Below are 26,032 nucleotides of genomic sequence, written 5' to 3' on the forward strand. Positions count from 1 at the left end.
AAACAAGATATGTACGACACTTTTGTGTTGTGTGATGCAGATAATTTAAACACAGTTATGCAAACAATAAAAGAATGTTATCAGAAATGTTTAGAATGTAATGGAGAAGCGTTTGAGCATCTTCTTCAATAAAAACATTTTTGAAAATATCTCGAGAACTAATAATTTTTTTGCTATGATATCCTAATCATTTTTTACGTAGAATGAACGGAAGAATCGATCTGTGTAAAAAAAAAATATGCATTTCTATTTAAAGAAATGATGCAATTGTTAATTGCATATGTACTGCTGCATCTAAAAAAAATTTGAAGGCCTACAGATGTAGTGGTGTTCGTACCATTTATCTTTCTCCTGTGGCATTTTGTTGTAAATGCAATAATAACGGAGTTATGACTTGAAACAATTGCGTGGACCACCCTGTATATTTTTGGGTAAATTTATCATAACAGATTGATAATTTGTAGCTTCTTGCAAGCCCCATAAATCGATTTAGGTCATGATACTTGTTCTAAAACATTGCGACATTCTTCCTTCTTCTGTATTTTCCCTTACGACATTCATTTGCAAGAAAAATGTTGGACAGTAATAACGCGAACGTTCCGCATAAATGTAACCTGACTGCTCAAAAGTTTTCCAAGGACAGTTCAGCTTCGTCGTTCGCGCAGGCTCGTTTTTCAAGTCGAGACGGAACTATTTCTGTGTGAAATTGTGAATGAATAGGAACGGCCGTGTCAGATTTACAAGCCGACCATCTCATTTGCTCCCGACAGCCTGCTGGTTGCGAAAAGGACGTACAAAAGTCGGCAGAATCCGTTGCAGAGAGCTAGACGTTTAGATGAACGGCTATATAAAAAGCCACGAATGAATGCCATTTTGAACTCACACTTTGTTCATCAACCCTTTTCTCTTCTCGAGTAAAACGCAAGCCTTCTGCCAAATTTTGTTCCGTTTTAAAATGAACATAAACGTTAACTAAAATGTTACTATTCAATTATTCGCTAAAACTGCTTTCAACCGTTTCAAAAATTGCGTATAAAGGATTCCTTAATTCAAATTAACCAATTTTATTCAATATTTCTTCCAGTTTCAAACTTATTCTGTGAAAAATGGGTATCGCTAAATATATAAATTTGTACAATTTAGTAACAATACATGAAAAATATATAATAGTCAATAGCTGTGAGAAGACTTTAAATTGAACAATCTAATTAGTTTAGAGCGCATGTACAAGTACATATTCTTTATGTTTGAGAAAATCGAGCAGTGCAATATTTACATTTATTAACTTTCTTTTGATTTAATGACTTTCCTAAATCATATCGTCTGATATATCGTTTCCTTTCCTTTGAAATAATTCTCCGTGAAATCTCTTTTCATTTATTCCGCATTTACATTTACGCTTTCTTTTTAAACGCGAACAATGGAAACATTTCTTCAGTTTTACGATCTAGTATCTGCTGTATAAGTAGTATTGTTATAAATCAGATATAGTTGAAGATATTTTAACTATTTTTAAAAATGTAAGTGCATTAAAGAATATGTAGCATTTATATACAAAATCATTGAATTCGGTTGAACACTTTCATTTATTTAAACGAAAATATGAAACGTAAAGAGAGGTTTTATAAATTGATGGACATCTTTGAGGGTAATTTAAGGTAGGAACATGCATAGCGTAAAGTTTTTCAGAGTAAACGAGTTATTTTCGGGTAACTTTTAACCTCTCTAAAAGTTAAATAGTCTAAAATGGTGAAAAAGCACTTTGTAGCTTAATTATTTAGATAAGGCAGAGAGTACACGAAAAGAACGGTCGTTTTTATACAAATGCATTCGAATTAACCTCTTCTCACACCCTTGGCCATATATGTCGATGCTTAGTTTTTTATATGTGATTGGAATTACTGTCAATAATAAAGAGAACAAAAATGTGATAATAACAAAATAAGTCGTCCCTGAAGAGGTTAAGTAACAAATAATTGATCGAAATACATACTCTTAGCTCTTTACTTTTGAAATATTCTGTTTACAAACACTTTTATAAATTCATGATTTACTATTGGCTCATCAGCCACCAATATTTGCGTCCACACTCAAAAGCTGGGAATCGATATATGCAAAATATTTTGATGCTAACAGATTGAGAGGCGAAGTTGCGTTCGATGGAAGATTTATAGGCCCGTCTGGAGCCATAGGTCAACTTTATTGGACACTGTCTACTTCTATGTGTAGAAATATCTACCTCGAAACTTACTTCAACTATGGCAGCATTGATGACGAATAAACCTATAAGATCAAAATACGATATCAGCATTTAGTTGTAAATTAATGAGGCGTTAACCGTCGATATCAAACACGAAATTTGCAGATTTGTTCATTTATTTTAATTCTTAAAAGAATGAAAGAAAACTGGCAATGTATAAATATTAATTTTAAAGAAGTTCAACTTACAAAGTTAAAAAGATTAATCACTTACTTTCCATAAAAGTATTTGAGTTATTCTTTTGCATTATTTTATAATAGTTAAATATATTTTCTACGCGCAGATGATCTCAAATTTCCATTGACAATAATGAAATGGAGTGAGTAAACACAAAGGAATTGAAAATAAATGACAGGACTGTTTCAAATATTTACCACCCCATAAAACAGAGGACGATATAAACATTTTATACCACTCGATAAATCACGGAAAATGCGACGGTTTAATAAATATTGAATTTATCGTACAGAGAAAATATATTTTTAAATATTTGTTTGAAGCTTATTTCACTTATTCAATGTTGAAACTTTAATTAAGTTATACTACGTTTGCTAAAATTATTTTATCGAGCTTAGGAAAAAATATTCAAGCGTGAAAGGAACGAATAAAAATGATTAAGCACGTACACGGAACGCGTGTTTCTTTAATAAGAAAATACACTTATTTTTATCTAATAATAATGGAATTGCGTGGGAAGAAACTAAAAACGTGTAAGCTGAAACGTAACGAAAGTCCTTAACAATTTTCAAACAAAACTGTCTGGTTTACCTTGAATTCTACTAGAATTTGTGCTAGTTTCTCTTATCGAGCACCAACGACCCTGTCCTCGTTCGTTTCTCTCATTACTTGAGAAAATACACGGCTCTAGGATGCATTTTTCACCGAAACAAACGTACTTAGGCTCCTGCTTCAGGAAAACGTGCGATCGGTGTTCTGGTAGCGACGAAAAACCAACCACAATTTTCCATCTTCATCCGTATTTAACGTCAGCTCCGGTTCAAGCTCTTTGATCGAATAAATGGAACAAGAACTCGCAATTTCTCTTTTCCTTCTTACTCTCCATGTTTTATAAAGAGAAGTTAAATAATAACATTGGACGGAGTGAAATATTTCAAGTGTGTACGACAATAAAAGCAAATATTAAAAGATTTGTAATATGTACTACTTCATTGAACTGTACATCGTGAAATGGTACAGTTTAAAAGAATCTAATGTTATACCGAAGAATGGTGCTTTTAACGATAAATGATATACATGTGATTTTATTCAGTTCTTTTGCTATATCGTAAAACACGTAATTCAATGACAATAAATCTTTTAATGTTATTTTTATTGCAGGAAAATTGAGATACAAATCGAAGAATGATATTTTTGACGGAAATCAGGACATGCTAAAAGAGCGAGGTAGGTACAGAGCCAGACAATCAAACACCTATTTCAGTAACTATTAATTGCAACTATCGCAGCTAATTAAAAACTCTTCGTTAGAAGATTGATGTTTGATGTTTAATACAAACTGCACTAAAAAGTATGAAATACTCACCAATTCTAGATATTATTGCTTAAAAGTATGAAATAATTTCTATTTCCTTTATATTAAATTATGTTAAATAACCTTTTCGTAGTCTATTAGGGTTACATCCTCCGTTTAGACAGCTTGACGCACTCAGATTTTTGACGTACTTTTCAAATTTTGTAATTATACAATTTTTCAATAATTTTGAAAATTTCAATTTAACATCTTTACAGCCGGTCACTACCCACGAGACCTTCCAAATGTTATTTCAACCGTTATACTTCTCACCCTTTAATGGCTAAAATAACCAGCGACTTCAAATAATCATTAATTGAATTTTCAATTATAAATTATAAAATATTGTTATTCGAAGCCTCTCACGTTATAGTATCCAACAAAAAACTATTCTTCTGACTAGTAACTACTCAAAACACTGCGTTGTATTCTATTCTATGGACTCAATCACTCATGATATTTATCACATTCTCCATTATGAGATTGAAATTATATTTAACGGTATTCAATGTTGCCACCCCCACTAACAACAACCCCAAATCTACTGAGACAGTATTTCCGTGTAGATAGTATCTGGATTAATAATTTTATCACATCACCCATTACTAGTTGGTGATTATATTATATCGCCGGTCAATTTGAAAAATATTCCATAATTTATCACATTTACCGTAGCATACATACGTGCATGTACATGTGTGTAAATATACCAAGAGATGTATGTAAACAAATATGGTAGTTTTATTTCTTTTTAAGTGCATTTTGAAAGTCCACTGACGCAGTAGGTACTTGGTAGAAACGTCGTATCATAAAATAATAAAGATCGTATAAAATCTTCCCGTATAATTTCTGACTATGTTTACTGAAAACAGAGTTATAGTGTAGCCCAGTCACTAAACAGAACCTGTATATTCTTCGAGTAAGAATTAACGCGATAACGATGCAATTCACTTTTACAGATCTGAAGTTGCGAGGTCGGAAAGAAACAGACGGAAACGAAGCTGATGATTACGACGATTCCGGAGTGATGACGAAGGAGAACCCTTTCACTCTGGTCCTCGTTTTGGTCGCGTTTACCATTTACCTCCACCACCATCCACAGTTAAGAACGCTCCATCCTGTTTAAGAATCAGCCATCATCATGTTATCGCATCAAGAAAGTTTTCTTTCGATCCCAATTCATCGAAAGTTTATAAATCCATCAAAAAATCCATCGCTCAGGGACTCCATTCCAGGATAAGTATCATGAATTCCGCTGACCACTTACACGGTAGTATAAGGTAACGTTATATCGTTTAACGATGTTAGGTATCGTAAATTATTCGTAAATTATTCGTAAACAGTAGTTCGGTAGATCAAGAGTGGAATGTCATTCTTTACCGTGGAAACAACACGTAGCGTTTAATGTGTAGCACGAACAATAACGAACACAAGAGAATTCTGCGTTAACGATTATTGAGTTAGTAAGTTTGCACGATGAGTACAGAAAACCTTCCTCACGCTTAATTACAAGTATTACATTCAATGATGGTTCTTAAAACTAGTCAGCAACAAAAACTAATTCCTCGCTAATTCTTGCGTAGTCATTTATATTTAAATAGTTCGTGAATGTAATAATGAACTTGCGTACAGTGTTAAATACAACGTGCATAATCCGTTGTCTTTTTATGATGCCAGCGAAATTCAAGATAACATTCTAAAAAGTGTCACAAACATTTTTTCTAGATAATTTCTCGTAACTTCTATTATGAGAGTATCAAGCATTTTCGTCGATTCCTTTGTTTTAATGATCGCTACCAAGAGGTAACGTCCTTCTTATGTAAAACGGTATGTATTGTGAAAAATACTAGGACTAATTATTTATTATTTATGACTACCGAGGTAGCGGATGTGTGAAGTCATTCTAACGGATAGCTAATAAATAATTATATTTATTATTTATACGTTTCTTATAATATAGGTATGTATTATAAAAAACGTCTAAGAATAGGAGATCAGGACTAAAGTACAATAAAGAAATCAATAAGGAAAGTAAATGTTAATTTGATGTCTGGAATAGTTTCTCGTACTTGAAACATACATTAGAAAACTTCATTCTTCATTGCTACATATTTGTAGACATTTTCCTCACATAAGTACTTATGAAAAGAAAAAGGTTCATAAATTGTATTTGTACAAGTCGAATCGAAGCGAAGAGATGAATCAATTTACTAATTTTTTTATATTTGAGTTTTCAAAGAAATGTAAAGCCTTATAATTGATTAATGCTCTAAAAGATAACCCTTTTTCATTTTTTATCTAAAGAAAATCATACTACAATACATTAAGGAAATGATTGATATGTAAAATAGTAGATGAGGACAATTTTATAAATATACACCTAATAGTGAACGCTTAATAACTTGTATCAACAACGTCGGTGGAAGGCTCCATAATTCGCATTTGTACCAAAGACACTGTTCACTGAAAAAAATAATCCAACACATAAATTACTGTACATATACATATATACTCGATATATGTATATTATATACGATTACACATAAGATAACATGTTCCATGTATCATATTTGTATAGCATATCGCATGTGTGTATATAACATACTATAAATAGTGTATTATGGAGAATAGTATTATCCAAAGACTGAGGGCGTTGTTTCGATGCTCTTTAAACTGCATTAAACAACTTGTGGCTGAGCAAATTTTTAAATATCGCAGGGGTCGGAAAATCATGGATCGCTTCAACATATGAAATTAAAATTGAAATTCTTGTGTCAAGTATTAAGATTCGGATTTCATGTCTGATAATTTATTAACCGATTGGTAAATAATAGCCAGTTAAAAATGTATTTATTACTCAGCTAGTTAATTCTTAACTCACCATTCTGATATCATTCGTCGGGATGCGTTCATTATTAATTGGTTCATGTTTCTAGTTTCTAGCGGTACTGTATAAATTTCCATCTATTTTCTCTCATATCCTTACTATACGTATCAAAGTAGAACAATATTACAAAATTACCATATCAGGAAAATTTATTCGCTGTTACAGCATGCGAATGAATCAGAATATACACGGTAACTCATTTAAATACGACTGTTTTATAAATCATTGGATATATAAAAAAATGTTTCAGACAAGAGTTGATTGACTTGAATAGGTGAAGACGAATCTACTTTACTTCATACAAATTGAAATGTGCCATACCCTCTTCGGTTTTTTTTTTGGATATTTTTTACATACTAATTTCAATTTACCTACGTAACGTTTACATTAAGATGGACATATTTTAATCATTACCACTATTTCTTAAAGCGAATTATCCTTAGGCAAACAAAATAAGAATTGACAGTTTATGGTATAAATCTGAATGTAATAATTTGTACATTTCATATACAGGTTGCTCAAAATGTTTATGAACTAGACTTAATTATTTCACGTTGAATAGGAATGAATGCCCTTAAATATATTCAGTAGAAATATTTAAAGAGAAGTGAAGCTGATTATTTAGTTCTAGCAAATAAATAGAATAAGAGATAATATCAAGGGGGAATAGTGAGATTGCTCGCTATGTTATGTGTAATATAACATTCTACTTTGAGATAAAATTTATTATTCGAAGACATAAAGCATATCTGAGAACACGGATTGTTTCCGAAAGCTGCTACCACATGTAATAAAATATCAAAAGATAATCTACCTTTACTTTGATTGTTTAACGAGTAATTTGTAAATTATCCAAGAAGAATAAAAATGATTAATGCTTACAGATAATGAATATTTTCAAGAATCAGTTAAGGAAATAATCCAGTAGTCTGAAAATAACAATCGGAACACTTAATTAATTCTCAAAGTATCGATATTGTAATATTTTCAAATTTCACCGTTAAAGTTTCTATCAGTTATCACTTAAATACCATTTACTTGTAAACTTCACGTACTTTGTTGCGAATATACGTTAAACATTTGGACTATCTGTCGATTTCTACAATTTAATTTTGAATCTTACTAGTTTTACATGAGTAATCTAAAATATATGTAGATACGTTAAATAAACAAGCGGTAACCGAGTGTATGATAGTATTATAGTAGTTCTTAAGGTATGAGAATGTTCATTTTCAATTACTTTGAATATTCCCAGATAGCACCAGATGTCCCATGGACGTCCATTTTATGTCCAGTCTACGTCCAAATGTCCGACGTCCGTTGTCGGACGTCCTTAGGACATCCATGGGACGTAAATTTTGTACGTCCCAGGACTTCCGCCCGGAACGTCCTACGAACGTCCATGGGACCTAAATTCTGTACGTCCCAGGGACGTCCGCCCGGGACGTTCTACGAACGTCCATGGGACTTAAATTTTGTACGTCCCAGGGACGTCCGTTCTGAACTTTCTAGATTTAGGGAAAAATACTTTTTTTTAAACAAAATAAATATTATTTATTAATATTATGTATATTAAATATTATTTATAATATAATATTTATTCAATATGTAGAACAGAATATTTTTTTTCGAATATAAAATACACTATTTACAATGGTAAATTAATATTAATTAATTAATTAATATTATTATCCCAGATAGCACCGGACGTCCCATGGACGTACAGAGAATGTCCACCCCAGACATCCCAGGGACGTCCTGCGATGTAACTGGGACGTTCCAGGGACGTTCACAAGACGTTCAGGGGACTTTTGATCGTTATCTGGACGTCCAGTACCGGACGTCTTATGGACGTACATAAGATGTCCCTGTGCTATTTGGGTATGAATATGTGCTGTTAAACTTCTAATGCGAAATTTTTGTCCTTGTTTATGGAAAAGATGATATGTGCCCACGCAAGAACGTGACAGTTTCTACGTTTTGAAAAAGATCATAAGAATATGATAATCGATTTTCCTGACTTTAGCTTGTTACAAATTATGTCTCTATTTATTTAAAAACTGATTAGTTATTTTACCTTAATCAATCATTTTTATATAGTGTGCCGAATGATATTAGTTGGCATGTGTAAACATAACAAGCTATTTAGAAAAATAGCAGACTAGAATAAATTTGATCGACGTTCATATAGTTAATGACCACTTGTATTACTATCAAGGTCTACATATCTAAGTAACACGGCTGAACAGATATTATTTATTTTGCACTTCTGTAACGCATTGTTTACGTGAAATGCTTGACGTGGGAAATTTACGCTACAAAATGGATATAATAAATAACTAACATTAATAGATACACGTTCAACAAAACATATCAACTGTCTGTGTTCTCATATAATAAAAAGATCCTCATTTATATGTAAGGACCCTCTTTAGAAAAGTCAATTAATAATTGCGATAATTGCGAGTTACTATTTCAGTAATTATCACACATATACATATTTGAAGTAATGCGTATGAAATTGAGTGTTCTGGATAATTTATTTAATGCAATAAAGTCACCACTATTGTATTCTTTCATTATCTTCAAATTTAGCTTAGATATGATATCTTGTAAATCAGACTATGATTTGCTATATTCTTACTTTAGTTTTAATGAGTTATTGTCTGCCCTACAGCAACACGTATTCTATTATATTTCATATTGAAAATGAAGATATTCGTGAAGAAAAGCATAGCTCTGTAATAAAAGTAAGCGAATCGAATTTATTTTATCATTGCTTGACATTTGTATTCACTGTTACACAGTACCACATACTTTATAAAATATAGTTCTATTTTTATATATAAGTTATTTGTCGCAAATCATACATTAAAGTGTCTCAAAATATTGCATAATTCTATACCTTAATTAATTCAGCGATAAGAACGGCAAATATCATTTCAAGAAAGATGATCTATGATCTTTCGCCATTGTTCTAAGAGGAATCGTATTCCTCTCTAATATTACATTGCTTTTGGGATGCAAAATATTCTGAACCCGCTTTGATAGTTAGATAGAAGTACTAAATTTTGTTTCCGGCTATGGCGTCAAAGCACTAAAATTAGCTTTTACGTCACTTGCTCTAACTATGAAACAAACAAACATTCAAAAGACAAGGGCATGCAAGATATTCTTTTATAGTCAGAATAAAAAGATTATTCCAGCAATGTATTAATACGTATAGTTTATTTTGGTGCTATAACAGAAAACAAAGATGATTAAAATACACAAAATTGTCTGGGATGCCCTAACACTGCTACATTATTAATAATTGCATATATTTTACAAGAATTATTTCTGTACAAAATTGTATACAAATTCTAATGAAATTTTTAACCAAAATCGATTTCCCCTGGTATATTCGAATATTTGTAAATGAATTTTAGTAATTGCAACAATTATGAATAATTGTGCATAGAAAGTAATAGATACTTTTGTATTATCAGCATTGTAGATACCATCGAACCGACGTTGAATGATCGATGTAATTAATTGTGATGCGAAACTGTGAGATTTGTAACAAAAGCGAACAATATGAATGCTTGTAAGTAGAAGTTAAGCACCATAAAAAGTGGAAATAAGTTAAACGAGCATATAGGAAAGTAAGGCGATACTTTGTAGTGTACAGATAGAATGCGTTGCCCTGCTATGTAGTGGCGTAACTATATATGCCTCTATAATATATAATAGTATATAGTACATTAATATACGCGAATGAAAATAAATATAACTCATAAATGAATAATATATAATATATATTATTATATATATATTATATATATATATACATTATTATATATATTATATAATATTTATTTATGAGTTATATTTATTAATATGTGCTGTTAAACTTCTAATGCGAAATTTTTGTCCTCGTTTATGGAAAAGATGATATGTGCCCACGCAAGAACGTGAGAGTTTCTATGTTTTGAAAAAGATCATAAGAATATGATAATCGATTTTTCTGACTTTAGCTTGTTACAATATATATTATATAATATATAATAATAATATATATATTATTATTATATTATATATTATTATAATATATATACCTTCGTTTAACAATGACTTAATTACTTGTTTGATTTGAAAAATAGATGTAATTTGTATCGCGAATTGCAGTTCATGTTCGAAACAATCGAAAAAACCGAAAATAACTTCATCAAATCGCGCGATTATTTGCTATTGCTTTCGCAATATGGTTGCGCCATACGTCCTGCTTTCAACACACAATCTAGTTTTACAAGCTCTGTCGAGACTAGAAGATTTTCCATTGTCCATGTATACAAGAAATATAAGTTTACCACATACTTTTGTTTTGAATTTATTTCATCTTTAACGACATCTAATTAGATAAGCGCGAATTACAATATATTCTTTTAAATGTTTCGATGATCGTGGTAAAATTTCTTTGAAACTTTTCGTTCTTAGTACATTTTTTCCTTTTCTTGAAAGTAATGAAGGATGAACCAAGAAAACCAGAATCTACATAAAAAGTACATTAATTAATTCTAAATGAAAAACCATGTACGCTGAAATGCTCATTGGTGTTCTGAAAGGTAGGTACCGTTTATAAAAGAGAAATAATATACTTTCAATATAAATTACTTTCTTTAATTACTTATAGTACAGATTTTAGCTAAGTTACTTCAAGATTCTATAATCGATTTTTGCTGTGCTATTTTACAGTATAATCGCACACAACACGTCTGTGACAAAAGTATATTTAAAATTGATAGGAAGACGAATGCATAAAAGGGGATCATGCTTTTAACAAGAGAAGATTCTGTAAACATAAATTTCTCTTAATTTTTACCTACATTGTATCACTATGAACTTATTTTAGGTCTATGCTAATTAGTTTATTTGTAAAAATCATTCGTAATTTCACTTGTACGCATTCGTATGTAATACAATAAACAGAGTGAACCTTGATACTGTGTATGTCAACATTTGTAGAAAAAATGTACGAACGTATACATAGAATTAGTCGCTTACACGCAATAAACTAAATATTTACCGATTTATTCAATCACCATAATTTTCTTTCAGTCGGACATACATTCGAACTAGATCTGCACTGACGGCAAGATATTTTACATTAGCTTTTGTTTACGAAAATTGCATACAATCTTTAGAGAACACAGGAGTTGAAACTAATCTCGCAAGTGTTCCTTATAAGGAAAAGGATATTATCCACCACGTTGAGAATTACTACGTTCGATATAACTTAACCGAAACTAGTGTGTTATTTTTGTCTACCTTGCTATGCGTATGTACAGATTTTACAATAAATATCGTCAACGACAAGCAGACTATTATTATTCAAAGTTAGATTTCTTGTTTAGAACTAACGTTTCTCCTATTAATAAAGCAGATTGAAAATGTTAGTAAAGGAATTATTCAATAATGTATTACAAACAATAGCTGAACATGTTTTGTTTCTTAATAATGGCAACCTATGATATGTCTATTTTAACACTAGCAAGTTAATATTTCTAAACTTGCGAAAGTTATTATACAAGATTATTGACGATATTGATGTTTCAGACGTATAACTAACTTTTCAGTAATCAATTGTTTATTGATTGTTGATTGATTGTTATCGAAATATAGTAGACTATACAAACAACTTCTTCTGTTCATCGTTGACGACATTAATTGTTACTTTACAGTGCGCAGCTCTAACGTTCGGCAAATGAAACAATCGACTCGGCTGGAGGAGAGCTACCAGGCTAGACATGCGCAATAATCTCATATAATTTCTTTAGAATTGAAATTACAATTCAGACCATAAAATTAAATTTATACGCAATATTCGAGAATAGACAACTAAAACTGTAACTATTAGGTCGAATGTATGTCAGGAGTAAATCTCTATACGTTGGTTTTATCCGTTATCTACTATTCGAGTTAAATATTCCCGCCTCGGGCGAGATGCTTCGCAAGTCAATTCATTTGCCGGACTTTAATAACAAATGAGCGTGTACGCAATATTTGCCTATGATTAATATTTACAATGCACGTGATGATAATCACGAGATCCAATGCATAGAATGATTTGTTTGATAATTGACTAAACCATTTGTATACAACACAATCGGAAAGTAAAATACGAAGTCAATTTAACGATTAGAATAACAAAACTAAAACTAAAAATGTTGTTCGCATAAATTTGAAATTGGAAATTAATGAAATGTTTTGATGTTTTGGGCCTTAATATAAAAAAATTCTTAACGTAAGTGTTCGTTTTACAGCCACGTGTATTCGAGTGAACAAATAATGTTTAGTGTAACAAGCACATGTACAAACGATACGTATTTTATACACAAACTCATATCAGAATAATATGTACAAATTAATTTTTACTAATTTAAGTAGTACATAGACATTTTCATACTCCTGTAATGTTATATTCTTATCATATTTACAGATATATGCAAATCATTACTTTTAGGAAGAAAATTTACACATAACGTTGTTTCTTCGATTTTATACATTGTTGCTTGTATCTGTATTTCTCGGTCACAAATTTCATCGCTCATCACCTTTCAAATATTTAATCACCCAACGCTGAAACTTGTTTTATAATATACACATACATGTTCTCATCCGTTTTCATACACACTTTATTTATGCAGAATCGTTTCAACGAATACGCTGTATTGCGTTTCTTCTACGGCTAGCAATATGGATACAATGCATTATCGGTGCACGCTATTCTCCCTTATTAGCCTAAGTAATATTGCGTAGTACGCATACATGTAGCACTCGCACATGATGATACGCTAATTAAATTATACATCGATTAGGCCGAATATGCATTAACTCGTCAAATTGTTCGTGTGAACGGCAAATCTGTTGATTGTACGAGTTAGCATAGATACGTGTTTACCAGCAACGCAAATTAATATTCGCTAATTAACATGAAAGGATTAAAGTAATTGTCAGTTGAGAACGTCTTTCTTTTACAGACCAAGGCGTTTGCATTTTATTGTGTCTCTTAGATAAACGACGTCACTGGAGAAGTGGAAACGCGAAAAGGTAGAACATAAAATGAGAGGCGATCTTCAACTTTGATAATCACAGGTAAGAAACGTTCCGTGAAACTATCGAACGAAAGTGCACCGGTAAAGAGTTCTATCATTTCCGCTTGTAGAACCGACGGAAATGAAAGGATCTCATTTGACTAACGATGCGTATGATTTCAGAGCTTTTCACCTGACGAACAAAGAAAGAAAGAAAAGAGAAATCGATAATATCGGGCAAAACAGATAAAGGGAACAGCCGTTAAGCTGCAGTACTGGATAATACTGCAACATCAGATAATTAGTTAAAAAATACTTAAAGTTGTTTTTATTTAAAACAATGACCATATTTTTTCTACGATAATTTATTTTTCGAAAACCTTCGTTGGTACTACTACGTATAATAAAGTCGTATATTGAGATTTTATTTAAAATCGTATTAAATTCTTTTGAATTAAAAAAATGCCACGATCAATAAGAAATTTTAAAAGTGATTAATATATCTATTAATACATTTATTTAGTAATATACTTTCAATAATTTAATAATAAAGACTTTTATCATTTAAACACAAACGTTTAACATAAACGAATAATTTTCCTAAACAGAATGAAATTTTCATTTGAATATTTCACTACTTAAAAATATATAACGTACGAATATAGATAACTTGAACGGGTTGGATAACTGTATAGATTGATTTCAATATCAGTAATTGAACAGCTTTAAAATAAAATAAAATTCTCGGATGAACTGCTTAGTTTGAATATTTCACTACTCAAAGAAGATACCTACACTAATATATAAAATTTGCCATTTCTATGCGATTAATTTATAATATCCTTAAATTTGTATATATTTATGTATTATAATAGAGGACTTTACAAACGCTGAGAAATGTAATACCGTCTATGCATAGCTTAATACAACATAAATTTTGTTTGTACTACCTATATTGGAACAAAATTTCCATTAATAATACTCGTAGAACAGACTTTTATTCCATTCTATTCGTTGGAAATACATTGTCATTACGATTTAGAGATATACGATTTAAAATGATAAAATATCTGACACGATGAAATACAAAAATACGTATCTTTGTTTAATAATGGTTGTTTATCCATCGAAAAGTCATACTTATGAATTTTCATCGCAAACTATACATAAGTAGAAAACGTATGGTATGATCGTTTTCTTAACGCGTTAAACCCCGAATAAGTATTACGTAATATGTCAAAATCGCCTAATACGCGTAATATATCATTCTACAACACACTCCTTATCATTTTTACAAGGTGACTCGCATAAAGTGCTATAAAAATGATTATAGGGGTGGGGTTAAAATTCGTCTGTTTCATATTTTAAAGTTAACGTTTTAAATATTTGACACAATGATTTCTAGCATCTATCGTGGTTGCTTTGATGTGTTATTTTTCTTAATTTTGTAGTTACTAAAGAGCAAGAATGATTTCTTGCCTTATTCGGTTGATTAATGAACCATCGATGAGGTTGATATATTTGATAAGAAATGAATATTTCTAAAAAAACTTTCAAACATACCGTAATATGTGTTCCATTTAAAAACATAATGGGAATGCTATCTCGTTTTAAAAAGTGGCTCGATAAACGTAAGTACTACATGATGTATGATACCAGCAAATCCTCAAACAACTCAAAAAGATGTACTCTCCTGGTATTTTCAATAATTTGTCTCAATCGATTTATGTTATCCAATCATTTATAAATGAAATTCCGAAGTGCAATCATTTCTAAAAATAAATTGTGGAGCGTTGACTGTTGAAAAATACAAAGTAGATCATGAGACTACACGCATTAAGGTGCTAAATAATTTTTGACAAACTCTTAGGACAATCGTCTTTGTAATAATTAATAATATTTAGATGGAGTTCGTGATTAATTTACAACTAGTAATATGTACATCTGACAACGGTAAGTAAATCATTTTCCATGAAATAATTTAAGAATTGTTTTCTTTTATGACTTTAATAATTAAGTTCATAAATTCACGTTAGCAACATTAGTCGTCCATTGGATCGGACAACAACGAGAACTCTAACCTTCATCAGGATGATAAAAAAGGTTTTTCTACAAAACCAATTCGCAAGACCAATTTTTATCATTACCATGTTCACGCTTGAAAAATTTAAAATATTTGATTACATTAGCGAAGTTGCTGAATGATATAGGAACAAACAATTTGGCAGATGGGTGCGTGGCTCATTGTTGTTCGATAAATATAGGTAATAAATGAGAAATTAATTAAGATTAAGAATTCAAACATACCCGTGTCTTCTAAAACTAGTTCGATTTGAAATATTATCTACAAATTCTTCCAATGAATTCAAGGTGTAAAAATATCGTCAACGAGAAAAGTAAACCTCGTATTAAAAGATTTTAGCTTCGGATATTATAGTCGCAACAGTTATGATGATTACGTTGTCGATTCACACCCATTAATTGATCCCTTTCGTGGATGAGATAAATGACGATGAACAGGACGAATCTTGATCCCCGAAGGATTTTCCTCGAATAACCATTCTTTTCGTTGGTAGACACTGACGCGACTACGACAGGGTAGATAGTAGGATTATGCAGATGGCCGCTCTAGATTGTGCCAGAAAATTCGAGCTAGTACCCCTGGATGACATGGATTGCGCCGTGTTGTCGATTCTTCGTGGTCGTATCTCGCTGTCGATACTTTTTCGTCCCTTTGACGTTACATCGTTTTCAGCGCCATTGTAGCCATCGCTGCTAGCTCTGCCATGAAGCCGTATATCTAAGAAAATATGATTGACATGTTATACATCATAATTCCCAATATAGAACTGTAAATAATAATAATCTCGTGGGTGTCTCCCGATAAATTCAACAAAATTTCAATCTATTCGACTCAACAGGAAAAACTTATTACTCGTTGATAAATTATCATAATTTCCCTTTTGTATTAAACTAAATATTGCACGATCATCTTCTATTATTATTATTGTTATTGTGATATAATTGCATAATTTTGTATTATTTTTTTTGTAGTAACATTTGAGTTTGATCTTTCGAAAAATATGAAAATACAATATATCTGCACTGTAAGCCATCGATATATGAATTATCTATTACCTTTACGTTCTTCAATTATGACCTTGCACACTTTGCCTTCTAACCTTTTTCGCTCTTCCAACCCTTTAGCTACTGCAGTCGGCTTTTGTTGACTTACTACATACAAACGACTACAGTCGGTTTGTAACCTTCTGTCATTGCTGAGCTAACATTGGTTTTCTTCGCCCAGCGACGCGTAATTTCGTAGAAAGTTTCTACTATTCAAAGTGATTTTATTTGAACTGTTCATTAAAGTAATTTACTCCGTTTCATTCCACAGCGACGGACTTAAGAAAATGAAAGAAAAATGGCGTAACGGAATTGTTAACATTAGTCAGTTTATTTCGATGTTTAATTCGAGAATGTATATAACGTCTTTATAGATTGAATCAAGCAATCGTAAATAGTTGAATAAATCTCCTCGCGGTATGATATGTATAATCGTGCTGTAATGTTTAAAACAATTAGACAACGATATCCAATACGTATAATTCGAGGAAATTCAATTTGACATTTTAATGAAAACTTCAGACAAAAATAGAAATGGAAAGAGAATAATTTGATGAAGAAAATGCGCATTGAAAATACAGATTCAGATAGAAATTCTGAGCTTATTATGCTCCTTCTCGGGTCGCATTTCCTGTCTTTCACTGCTTCTTCCTCGACTATATTCCACACTTTATGCATATCAGTCGAATCTCGTTTTTTTTCAGCACATTTTTCAGACTTAACGTCACTTTGGTGTGTCATTCATAAGATATTATCATACGTCAACTTTTGCGACAAGAAAGATAAAAATTATCGTGTCAATGATGCTATTCTTCACAAAATATGACTTTCAAACAACCACCTTTGCAACGTTAAAATGATTTAAATGTCAATAACTATGTTATCATCAGTTTCCATGTTTTTAAAATGTATTATAAATTCATAGAAAACATACTAAAATGCTACCTTAGTGAGACGAAAATCAGTTTTACAAATTTAATGTTACAAACAATAAATCTAGACATTTATTTGCGCAGAAATATTGGTTTTATCGTGTAGATATTTAATGGTATCTATGTAAGCCTAAATCTATCCCAGTACGTGTACTTTAGAGACGTTAGTGTACCTATAGGGAATGAATATTTGGCTACTGTCACTCTGGGCTTACAAGTTCGCTTCGAATAATGAATGCCAATAATAAAGATGTAAAGAGTATCGGTAAGAAAGTTTTTTCAAACGAGAGATCCGATTAGATTTCAAGCAATACTTTATAAACCACATGAGATTTCATAAAAATCCCGTTGAGAGCGTAGCGTTTGTCGCCTCAGGGAAGATGTACGTCGTAGTGCCACGTTGCTGAAAGTTCACGGGTAAATTTCACGCCTTCTCTTAAACTTTCCCTTCAAAAAGTTTCTCACCCTGCTGTGCGTAAGTTCTCGCATTACGGCGTGGCGATGATTTAAAAGGAAGTTTTCCGGAATCTCTAAGCGGCATAACGTATTTACGTTAAAATACGCCCTCTCCGTTTCCACTTCTCGTTCGCTTTAAAGTTTTTGATGAAATTCTATAATTAAATCCGATAAGTAGAACCATTCAAATCGTAAGCAGTCCCGTAAAATGTGGAACTGTGCATCTATGGAGTCTCTTTGTACCAGAACCTGAACAAAATTAACCCGTCCTTTTCGTAAATATATGTTATCTGAACCGAAAAATAAGGAGGTCAAAATGGAGCTTTGTATCTCGGAAAACAGCAATGCAATAACGCAAATTGGTTTTGATGTGCGACAAATTGTTCATTTGTATTCATGACAAAAAAATATCGACAATTAAATTTCCGAAAAGAAATTGTTTCATTTTCTACATCTTTCCTCGATGAGAGTACATTTAGGCCAAAATACATAACGTATAATACACGCTAAATAAACGAACAACAAATTTTCGTAAGCTTACGAGAAATAAATTTTTATCGAGCCCTGTACAAAATGTCTAAACAATGGATGCAATGTAATCATTTTATTACATACAGTGTAGACAGTATATAAATTAACAATTTTATCACATTCCCCATTACGAGTTGGGGATTATATAATATACCCGGTCAATTGATAAGTGTTCCATAATTTACCACATTTATCAATTTTAATCAGGATAATGCATAATCATGGCATTTATCACATTCACCGCAATATATATAATCCGATTAATTCCAATACTATAGGCGGTTTTACGTATTTGAAATAAAGGAATAAACTCGCAGCCGTAATCTATAAAAAACACAATGCTAGTTGCACAATCTGGAGAATCGCTGGACGAAGCGAGAATGTTACTGCACCATCGCAATGCAGGAAGTTTAATTCAATTTTTGTTTGGAGGGTATCGCAACATGTAAGCCCGAGTGCACGTGTTTGAATATTCAAACTTGTTTCGACAACACCGCAACAGTTGCTAGAACACACAATTGCAGCGATAAAACGAAAACCACAATTGTTGAAATTGATATCTGTATGTATTTAACAGGAAAAAACGTAGAAGAATTTAAAGTATATTTAACGAAGAAAAATTTAAAGCGTCCTTTGTAAATGAAAATTGTGATGAAATGCTATTGCATCAGTAAAGTATAGTTGAATAATTGGAATTCATAAAACAAGAAATTTAATATTGCCATCGCGTAATGTATGTACATGTACATATATTGCCTGAGAATTTATTAAGAACTCGTCAATTGTTGTTTTTTTTAATTCCGTTTTCTTTCTAGTGTAATCAACGAATGCTTCAATTTACAATTTCTTATAATTCCTGAGACTGTTTCATTAACGGATATCGGGTAAATTTTGAAAACAATTGGCAAAATATGTGCTAAGCACTATAAACTAGTTTGAAGACACTAACCTCTAGAATAGTATACATATACATAGTTCCACTAATTACCCGTCGCTAGTGACCAAGCAATAGATGCGACGTAAACTAACACAATTTAAGAAAAAAATATTCGTTAGAAATATTATATACATATGCGGTACTGGCTTACAATGCAGGTTGCATATTATTGCTTACGCTAAAGAAAATATTACTCATGAATGGAAAATATTATCTAAATTTTCGTGATGTCAAGATTGTTTGTTTCGTGCATCAAAAGATTACCTTGAATAATATTTCTCATCATGGGTCCACCACGTTAATTTCAACTAGCTTTGTGAGTCCTTCGATTTATATACATATTTTAGGTGTTATATCGTCATTATATTACTGTTCATTCGATAAAGCTTAAAAGTTAGTCTCAAAAATATCATCACCATTTTGCAGCATCAACATTCACGACAGTATTTAATAATAACAAAAATTACATACCATCTAGTCTAATGACACTGGACAACGACGAATCCGTTATTTGATTAGGACTGGGTTCTGCGCTAGGTAACGGTCTCTGTCGCGAATTTTGAATATTTTCAACTAAAAATTAAACACAAATGTCAGCAGTGTGTAATACTATTGCTATATACACTAACATTTTTACATAAGTAATGTGTATACTGCGAGATCTGTTAGCGATATAATCCAAAAGGAGATTCTTCGTGAAACGATAAGTCGAAAGTGCACAATAAAGTTTGCGAAAGTAGGAATTAATATCGTAAATCTCGTTATAGATCTTGTCTTGATACTTCATTTTTAAAAGTATCACGAATATGGGGTTACTTTGAACTTCTTTGGAATAAGTTCGCAAATGAATCTATATGATACTTAAGTTTCATGAGAATTTAGTATTACATAAGATGTCGAAAATGACTTCGTGTTGCTGTATGAAGAACTATCGCCTGGAAACTACATTTTCGTAGAATTTATACAAGAAATTTAATATCATAAGTAATGCAGTGTAGCCTTTGTCGAATTCAGGACCTATTCCGCTCATTTAATAAATGTTTAATTCGTCGAAGAAAGCATACTGGAACTTCGTGGTAGTGGAATATAATACTTCTTCTGGTCGCTAAAGGTGTAAATTATGAGACGAGAAATTCATCGCGTAAAATGTTTAGTCACCACGCTAATTTTGTTGCTTACGAAATAAAGGGATCAATTTTGTAATTTTCTTATTATATTAGAGTGAAACCGTGTTGTAGAGTAGTCAAGATACAGTAACGTTTCCATAAATGCACAAACATCTCCACCATAAATGCATAGAAACCATCCCACCACTGAGGGGTATACCCCTTGGAGGGTCGAGGAGTTCGATCACCGAGCAGTGTAATATGACACTGATGTTTATATTGATAATATTCTGTGATGTTTGCCGACGAGCTTCGAACGTAGAGAAGGACAGCGAATAAAGGAGAGGATGGAGCGAAAACACCAGACCATGTCGATGAGACAATTTAATGCAACGGTGAAACTCGTCTATTATTAACTTTTTTGTTGTAAAAGTTTTAACATCATATTCCTGACATTTTTCTGATTAAAATGAGAACAAACACGACGTAATTTGCAATATACAGGGTGTCCCAAAACTCGCGTAGTAGTCGGAAATGGAGGGTAGCTGAGACAATTCTGAACAACAATTTCCTTTGCAAAAATGTCGGATGGGTCTTCGTTTAGGAAATATTAACAGAAAACCCCGACTAATCAGAGAGCGCGTATACCGTTGGAGCGGCCGTGGTAGCAAAGGCTACTCGCTAGGCGGCCGCGTCAATGTCCTTCGATGGCTTCGATGCACGTCGAGTCACTAGTTCGCGTACAAGCGCGGCCGCCAGTGCATAGCCTTCGCTACCACGGCCGCTACAACGGTGTACGCGCGCTCTGATTGGTCGGGGTTTTCTATTAATATCTCCTAAACGAAGACCCATCCGACATTTTTGAAAAGGAAATTGTTGTTCAGAATTGTCTCAGCTATCCCCTATTTCCGGCTCCTACGCGAGTTTTGGGACACCCTGTATTTACTTGTAACAACTTATTATGTATCATCATTATTTCTGTTAAGGGAGTATTTTATTCTAGATCCAATTTTCTGGTCTTTTTGATCATTTTTTGACAAAAAAAAAGGTATAAGTTTCTCAACGTCAGCGTTTTATACACATATTTGTTTAAGTTAACGATAACTTAAAATAATCTTATTTTACGTTTCGATTTATAAAGATTGGGGTAGCTCTGATTGTGACAAGAACTCTTGTCAACCTAACAATGAAATGTTCTCATATGAAATATATCTGGGAACGCTGAAAAGAGCTGGTTGTATTATCGTCCTTGAAAGTTTTAATATTATACAGTTAGTTAAAAAATTAGTTGCTGTAATTTTCAAAATAATGCTAATTTTCGGAAAAAATATAAATTTCGTTAATTTACAGCAAAGCTCTATCTCTAATGGTTTTCAAGAAATTCAACAAAGTATGTTCTGCACCTCCAGCTTTGGGGGCTGTTTTTGACCCTAATTAAAGTGAATATTAGCAACTACAAAAAAATATATGTCAAATGAATTTATGAAAACAACCTTACTTATAATTTAATACTTAATTTTTGTAATGAATCCACTCACCTAAGAATGTCATTTTCAATCCTTCTAGTAGAACACTAACTAAAAAAGATGAATGGTAAATATCGTCCGAATTACATCGTGTTTAGTCTCATTTTAATCGGAAAAATGTCAGAAATATGATAGTAAAAATTTTACAACAAAAAAGTTAATAATAAAAAAGGGAAATGTGATTCAAGGTCAAATCCAAGGTCGCCATTATAGTCCTCGTTGAAAGTTATCTAAAGTATGACCTTTGAAGTTTGTTTTATCATTAGACTCGCGTTTCTAAGGGTTTCCATACTTTTTCTCCACTCTGTATTAGATCAGCGGTGAATTTGATAATTATTCCAGAATTTATCACATTCACTATATCATCTCTATTTCGAAAGTCAACTCATTATTTTGTTTCCCGTTCCTATTTCTAATTCAACAGATGCTGCAATATAAAATTGGGTTTTAAATGATTATAATCTACATTTAATATTGGACTCATAATGCCATTATGACTATAAGCGAAGGGAACGATCGTTGCGTTGAAGGAAGTTGAGTTGAAGTCTTGTTTCCTATAATGATGTAGAAAGACGGGCATTTCAATTTTAAACACGATTTTTCTTTGTTAGCATTTTTATTTAGACTTAGTATACCTTATAACCGATTTACCTCAACACTCACCATTTCAAAAAGTGATACATATCGGCAACTCGACGAGATGATCCACGTAACAAACGTCCCATTATATTTATTCACATGCACTGTTTCATATGAAACATGTAACTTTTAACGAATTTTATATTTTCCTTCTATAAAGCGACAAACGTGTGGCAAAGTTACCGACGACAGCGTCGGTATCTACACTTTAACACTCTGTGCGGAATTATACAAATTCTGATGTAAAATCTGACTGAGAGCACAGCTAGAAAAGAATCTAAAAACGTCTCAAATCAGGATGTAATAATTCATTTGTTAACAACCAAAATGTATATTCAATGCCACAATTTTTTTCTTATGTATTTTGGTCTACTAAACTCGAAAATCGCAAGAAAAAATTTTTCTATGGACAGATTTTTTTATATGAATTTTGAATCATTTTTCAATTTTTTTCTGATATACCTTCACATTTTAGCCCATATCTCGAGTTAGAAACATCCGATTGAGTCGCGCAAGATGCCATATAAAAAAAGGTAGTCGATTTTCCAAAAATTGTTTTTCACATTGTTTTCCAATCGGTTCAATAGTTTAAGTGTCACGGGCCAAAAAATATGAGAAATTTCGATTTTTTCGGCTAAAATTGAACACAAAAATTTCTTTCATCGCCATGAAAAAATAGAAATTGTCAAATTATTTCTAATTTCTTATTGTCTACGTATAGATCGCACTTTTACGAAGAAAACAAGTTTTGTTGAAGAAAATCTATGAATAAATACCGGAGTTAGGAACAATTGAGTAAAGATACAAAAATTCCAATTGATTATAATCAATTGTGCCTACTTTGCAATTCTATGGTAATCTTTTCCAACGTAGCTGCAGACAGACGTAAATAGAGTAGTAATTTTCCACATCTATCTATAACATTGCCTCTATCTAACTCTGACTTGCCGGGTTCTAAATTCTAGCGCGCGTAATAACATTGGATGGCATGACAGCGAGAACACAATCCATTCAAATCCGTCTACAGGTTGCTGCGCAAATTTAGCGTTTGTGCAACGCTGCGTTTGATTCTTACACAAACTCAGCGCTCTTACTTTACAATTCTGTGCCAATCGGGGTTGCGAATAATTAATTACTTTTAAAATTAATTTCCGTCTTTAATTGACAATTAATTACAAGCAATGTAATTAAAAATTATTTAATTAAAATTTAATTGAGCAGAATTAATCGAAAGTCGTTTAATTGACGATTGATATGAGTAAATTTAATCGAAGATATTTAATTGACGATTAATATGAGCGAATTTAATCGAAGATATTTAATTGACAATTACCTTAAGCAGAATTAATTCAAAGCCATTTAATTGACGATTAGTTTATATCTTCAATGTTAAAAGACATTTATATAAAATTTAATTAATTGTATAAGTAACACATATAAGGTTATTAGATGTGTTACGTGCCGATATTTTCATTTTTATTTTTCTTGATTTCGTCGGCAGGAATGTGTTCGAGATGGTTTACCATCCCGAATTCGTTCTAATCGAACACAAACCTAGCCTTTGACGGTGGTTCATTAAATTCATTTTTTAACAAAGTTTCACATTGCTTCCTTGAAATCAACGTCGTCACGCCATTTTCACTCTGCTGGCAGCGCCGCACCTTGTATAAAGTTTTGTAAATATGTTCAATTTGTTAATATTTTAATAGGTTTAGTATTGTAAATATGTTAAATGCGTTGCTTGTTACGAATGAAAGGCGTTAAATCATGTAATGTAACAGTATACATGTATAATTGTTGGAAAGATAAGCACACCGAATATTACCATCGCGTTCAAATATCACGGTTACAGATATTATTGGAAGAAGGACACGTAAATATCGCGCATTTAGGTTAAACCTTTATTTTGCTATTTCTTCTTCATGTACGCTCCGAATACCGAAGCCGTAACTCGAATAACAGCGTGGTTCGTCCGCGCGCACGTTGTCGCTAGGACGAATCGAGCGGTTTGGTGGGCGCGAGGCGCGAGACGCGGTACAACTCGTAAACACCAAATTCTTGCGTGAACCGAGTCGCGAAATCTCGAAGACTTTTTCTATAAACTGGCGACGATCACGTGGTTCTAAGATCCTTTGTCTCCAAAGCTTCTAGAACGTTCCACCGAGTTTACGTGGTTGAGCAAGGCACGAGCCTTCTCACTTCTCATCGTACAGTCGCACGAAGCGCGATATTAGTCCGAACGAGCTAAATTGAGCATAGTTGTATTACCGTGAACTTAGTAGTATTATACGAAGTGGGTGGTAGGCAAAGACTCTAGTTCCTCGTAAAACAACTCGTTTTATTCAATTTCTTTTATTAATTTAATTTGTTTAAATACTTTGATATTAAATCTTTTTTTTTGTAAATATAATTTAGCGTTAATTATAACCGTAAAACGTGTGCGTGTGTTTTTCCTTCAACCACAGGGCGACCAGAACAACTCAGAACATCGAGACCAGCGTTTTTCTCGATTTGTATTGTAAAGATATTTAGTGGTGAGTTGATTTTCTTCCAATCAATATTTTTGTATAAATGATTATGAATTTATTTTGTTGTGGCCACTCGGAATATCAATAAATGGTATTTCATTTCCGGGGAATCTCTAATTGATTGTCTCTGGTGGTATTTCCATTGATCTTTCATATAATATTATTCCGACAATTTTTATTGTATTTCTGTATCATATGAAATCACTGTTGTTCAAATCTGGGATATTAATAAATGATATAATTCATTCCGGGGTAACCCTAGTTGATATCCCAGAAACGAATAAATATATATATTTTCATTGTATTCTTCTATACAGTTAATGTTCAATTTTATATGAATTAACTGAAAGAATGAAAGAGTGTGATCTATTATAAATATGTAAATTTCAAGGTCTAATCATTGGTTATTAAAATACATATCAGACAATGATATTTCAATAGTAAAATAGCTTTCAATATTTAATTTAAATTCACCGTTGAATCCGCTCGCATCTTAACCG

General features: G+C 32.0%; 2 protein-coding genes across 3 annotated transcripts in view; one reads left to right on the forward strand and one right to left on the reverse strand.

The window, feature by feature from the left end:
- Positions 1–8,312, forward strand: part of LOC128892329 (neurotrimin-like) — a 28,305-nt gene extending 19,993 nt beyond the window's left edge. Inside the window, exons 6-7 of one of the 2 annotated variants that reach the window (XM_054152694.1) lie at positions 3,599–3,664; positions 4,751–8,312. In XM_054152694.1, coding sequence (XP_054008669.1) covers positions 3,599–3,664; positions 4,751–4,917 — 233 coding nt within the window. In that variant the 3' untranslated portion in view covers positions 4,918–8,312. The remainder of the gene's footprint in view (positions 1–3,598; positions 3,665–4,750) is intronic. The other variant, XM_054152696.1, reaches the window with a different exon arrangement.
- A 6,635-nt stretch (positions 8,313–14,947) lies between these two features.
- The window catches only part of LOC128892326 (neurotrimin-like), a 276,285-nt gene continuing 265,200 nt past the window's right edge, over positions 14,948–26,032 (reverse strand). Inside the window, exons 10-11 of the mRNA XM_054152691.1 lie at positions 20,205–20,306; positions 14,948–16,551 (exon numbers count right to left, since the gene is read on the reverse strand). Of these exons, the coding sequence (XP_054008666.1) occupies positions 16,340–16,551; positions 20,205–20,306 (314 nt within the window). The 3' untranslated portion in view covers positions 14,948–16,339. The remainder of the gene's footprint in view (positions 16,552–20,204; positions 20,307–26,032) is intronic.

Source organism: Hylaeus anthracinus, unplaced genomic scaffold (genome assembly GCF_026225885.1).
Source record: "Hylaeus anthracinus isolate JK02 unplaced genomic scaffold, UHH_iyHylAnth1.0_haploid 12002, whole genome shotgun sequence".
In the NCBI taxonomy this organism is placed as follows: Eukaryota; Metazoa; Arthropoda; class Insecta; order Hymenoptera; family Colletidae; genus Hylaeus; species Hylaeus anthracinus.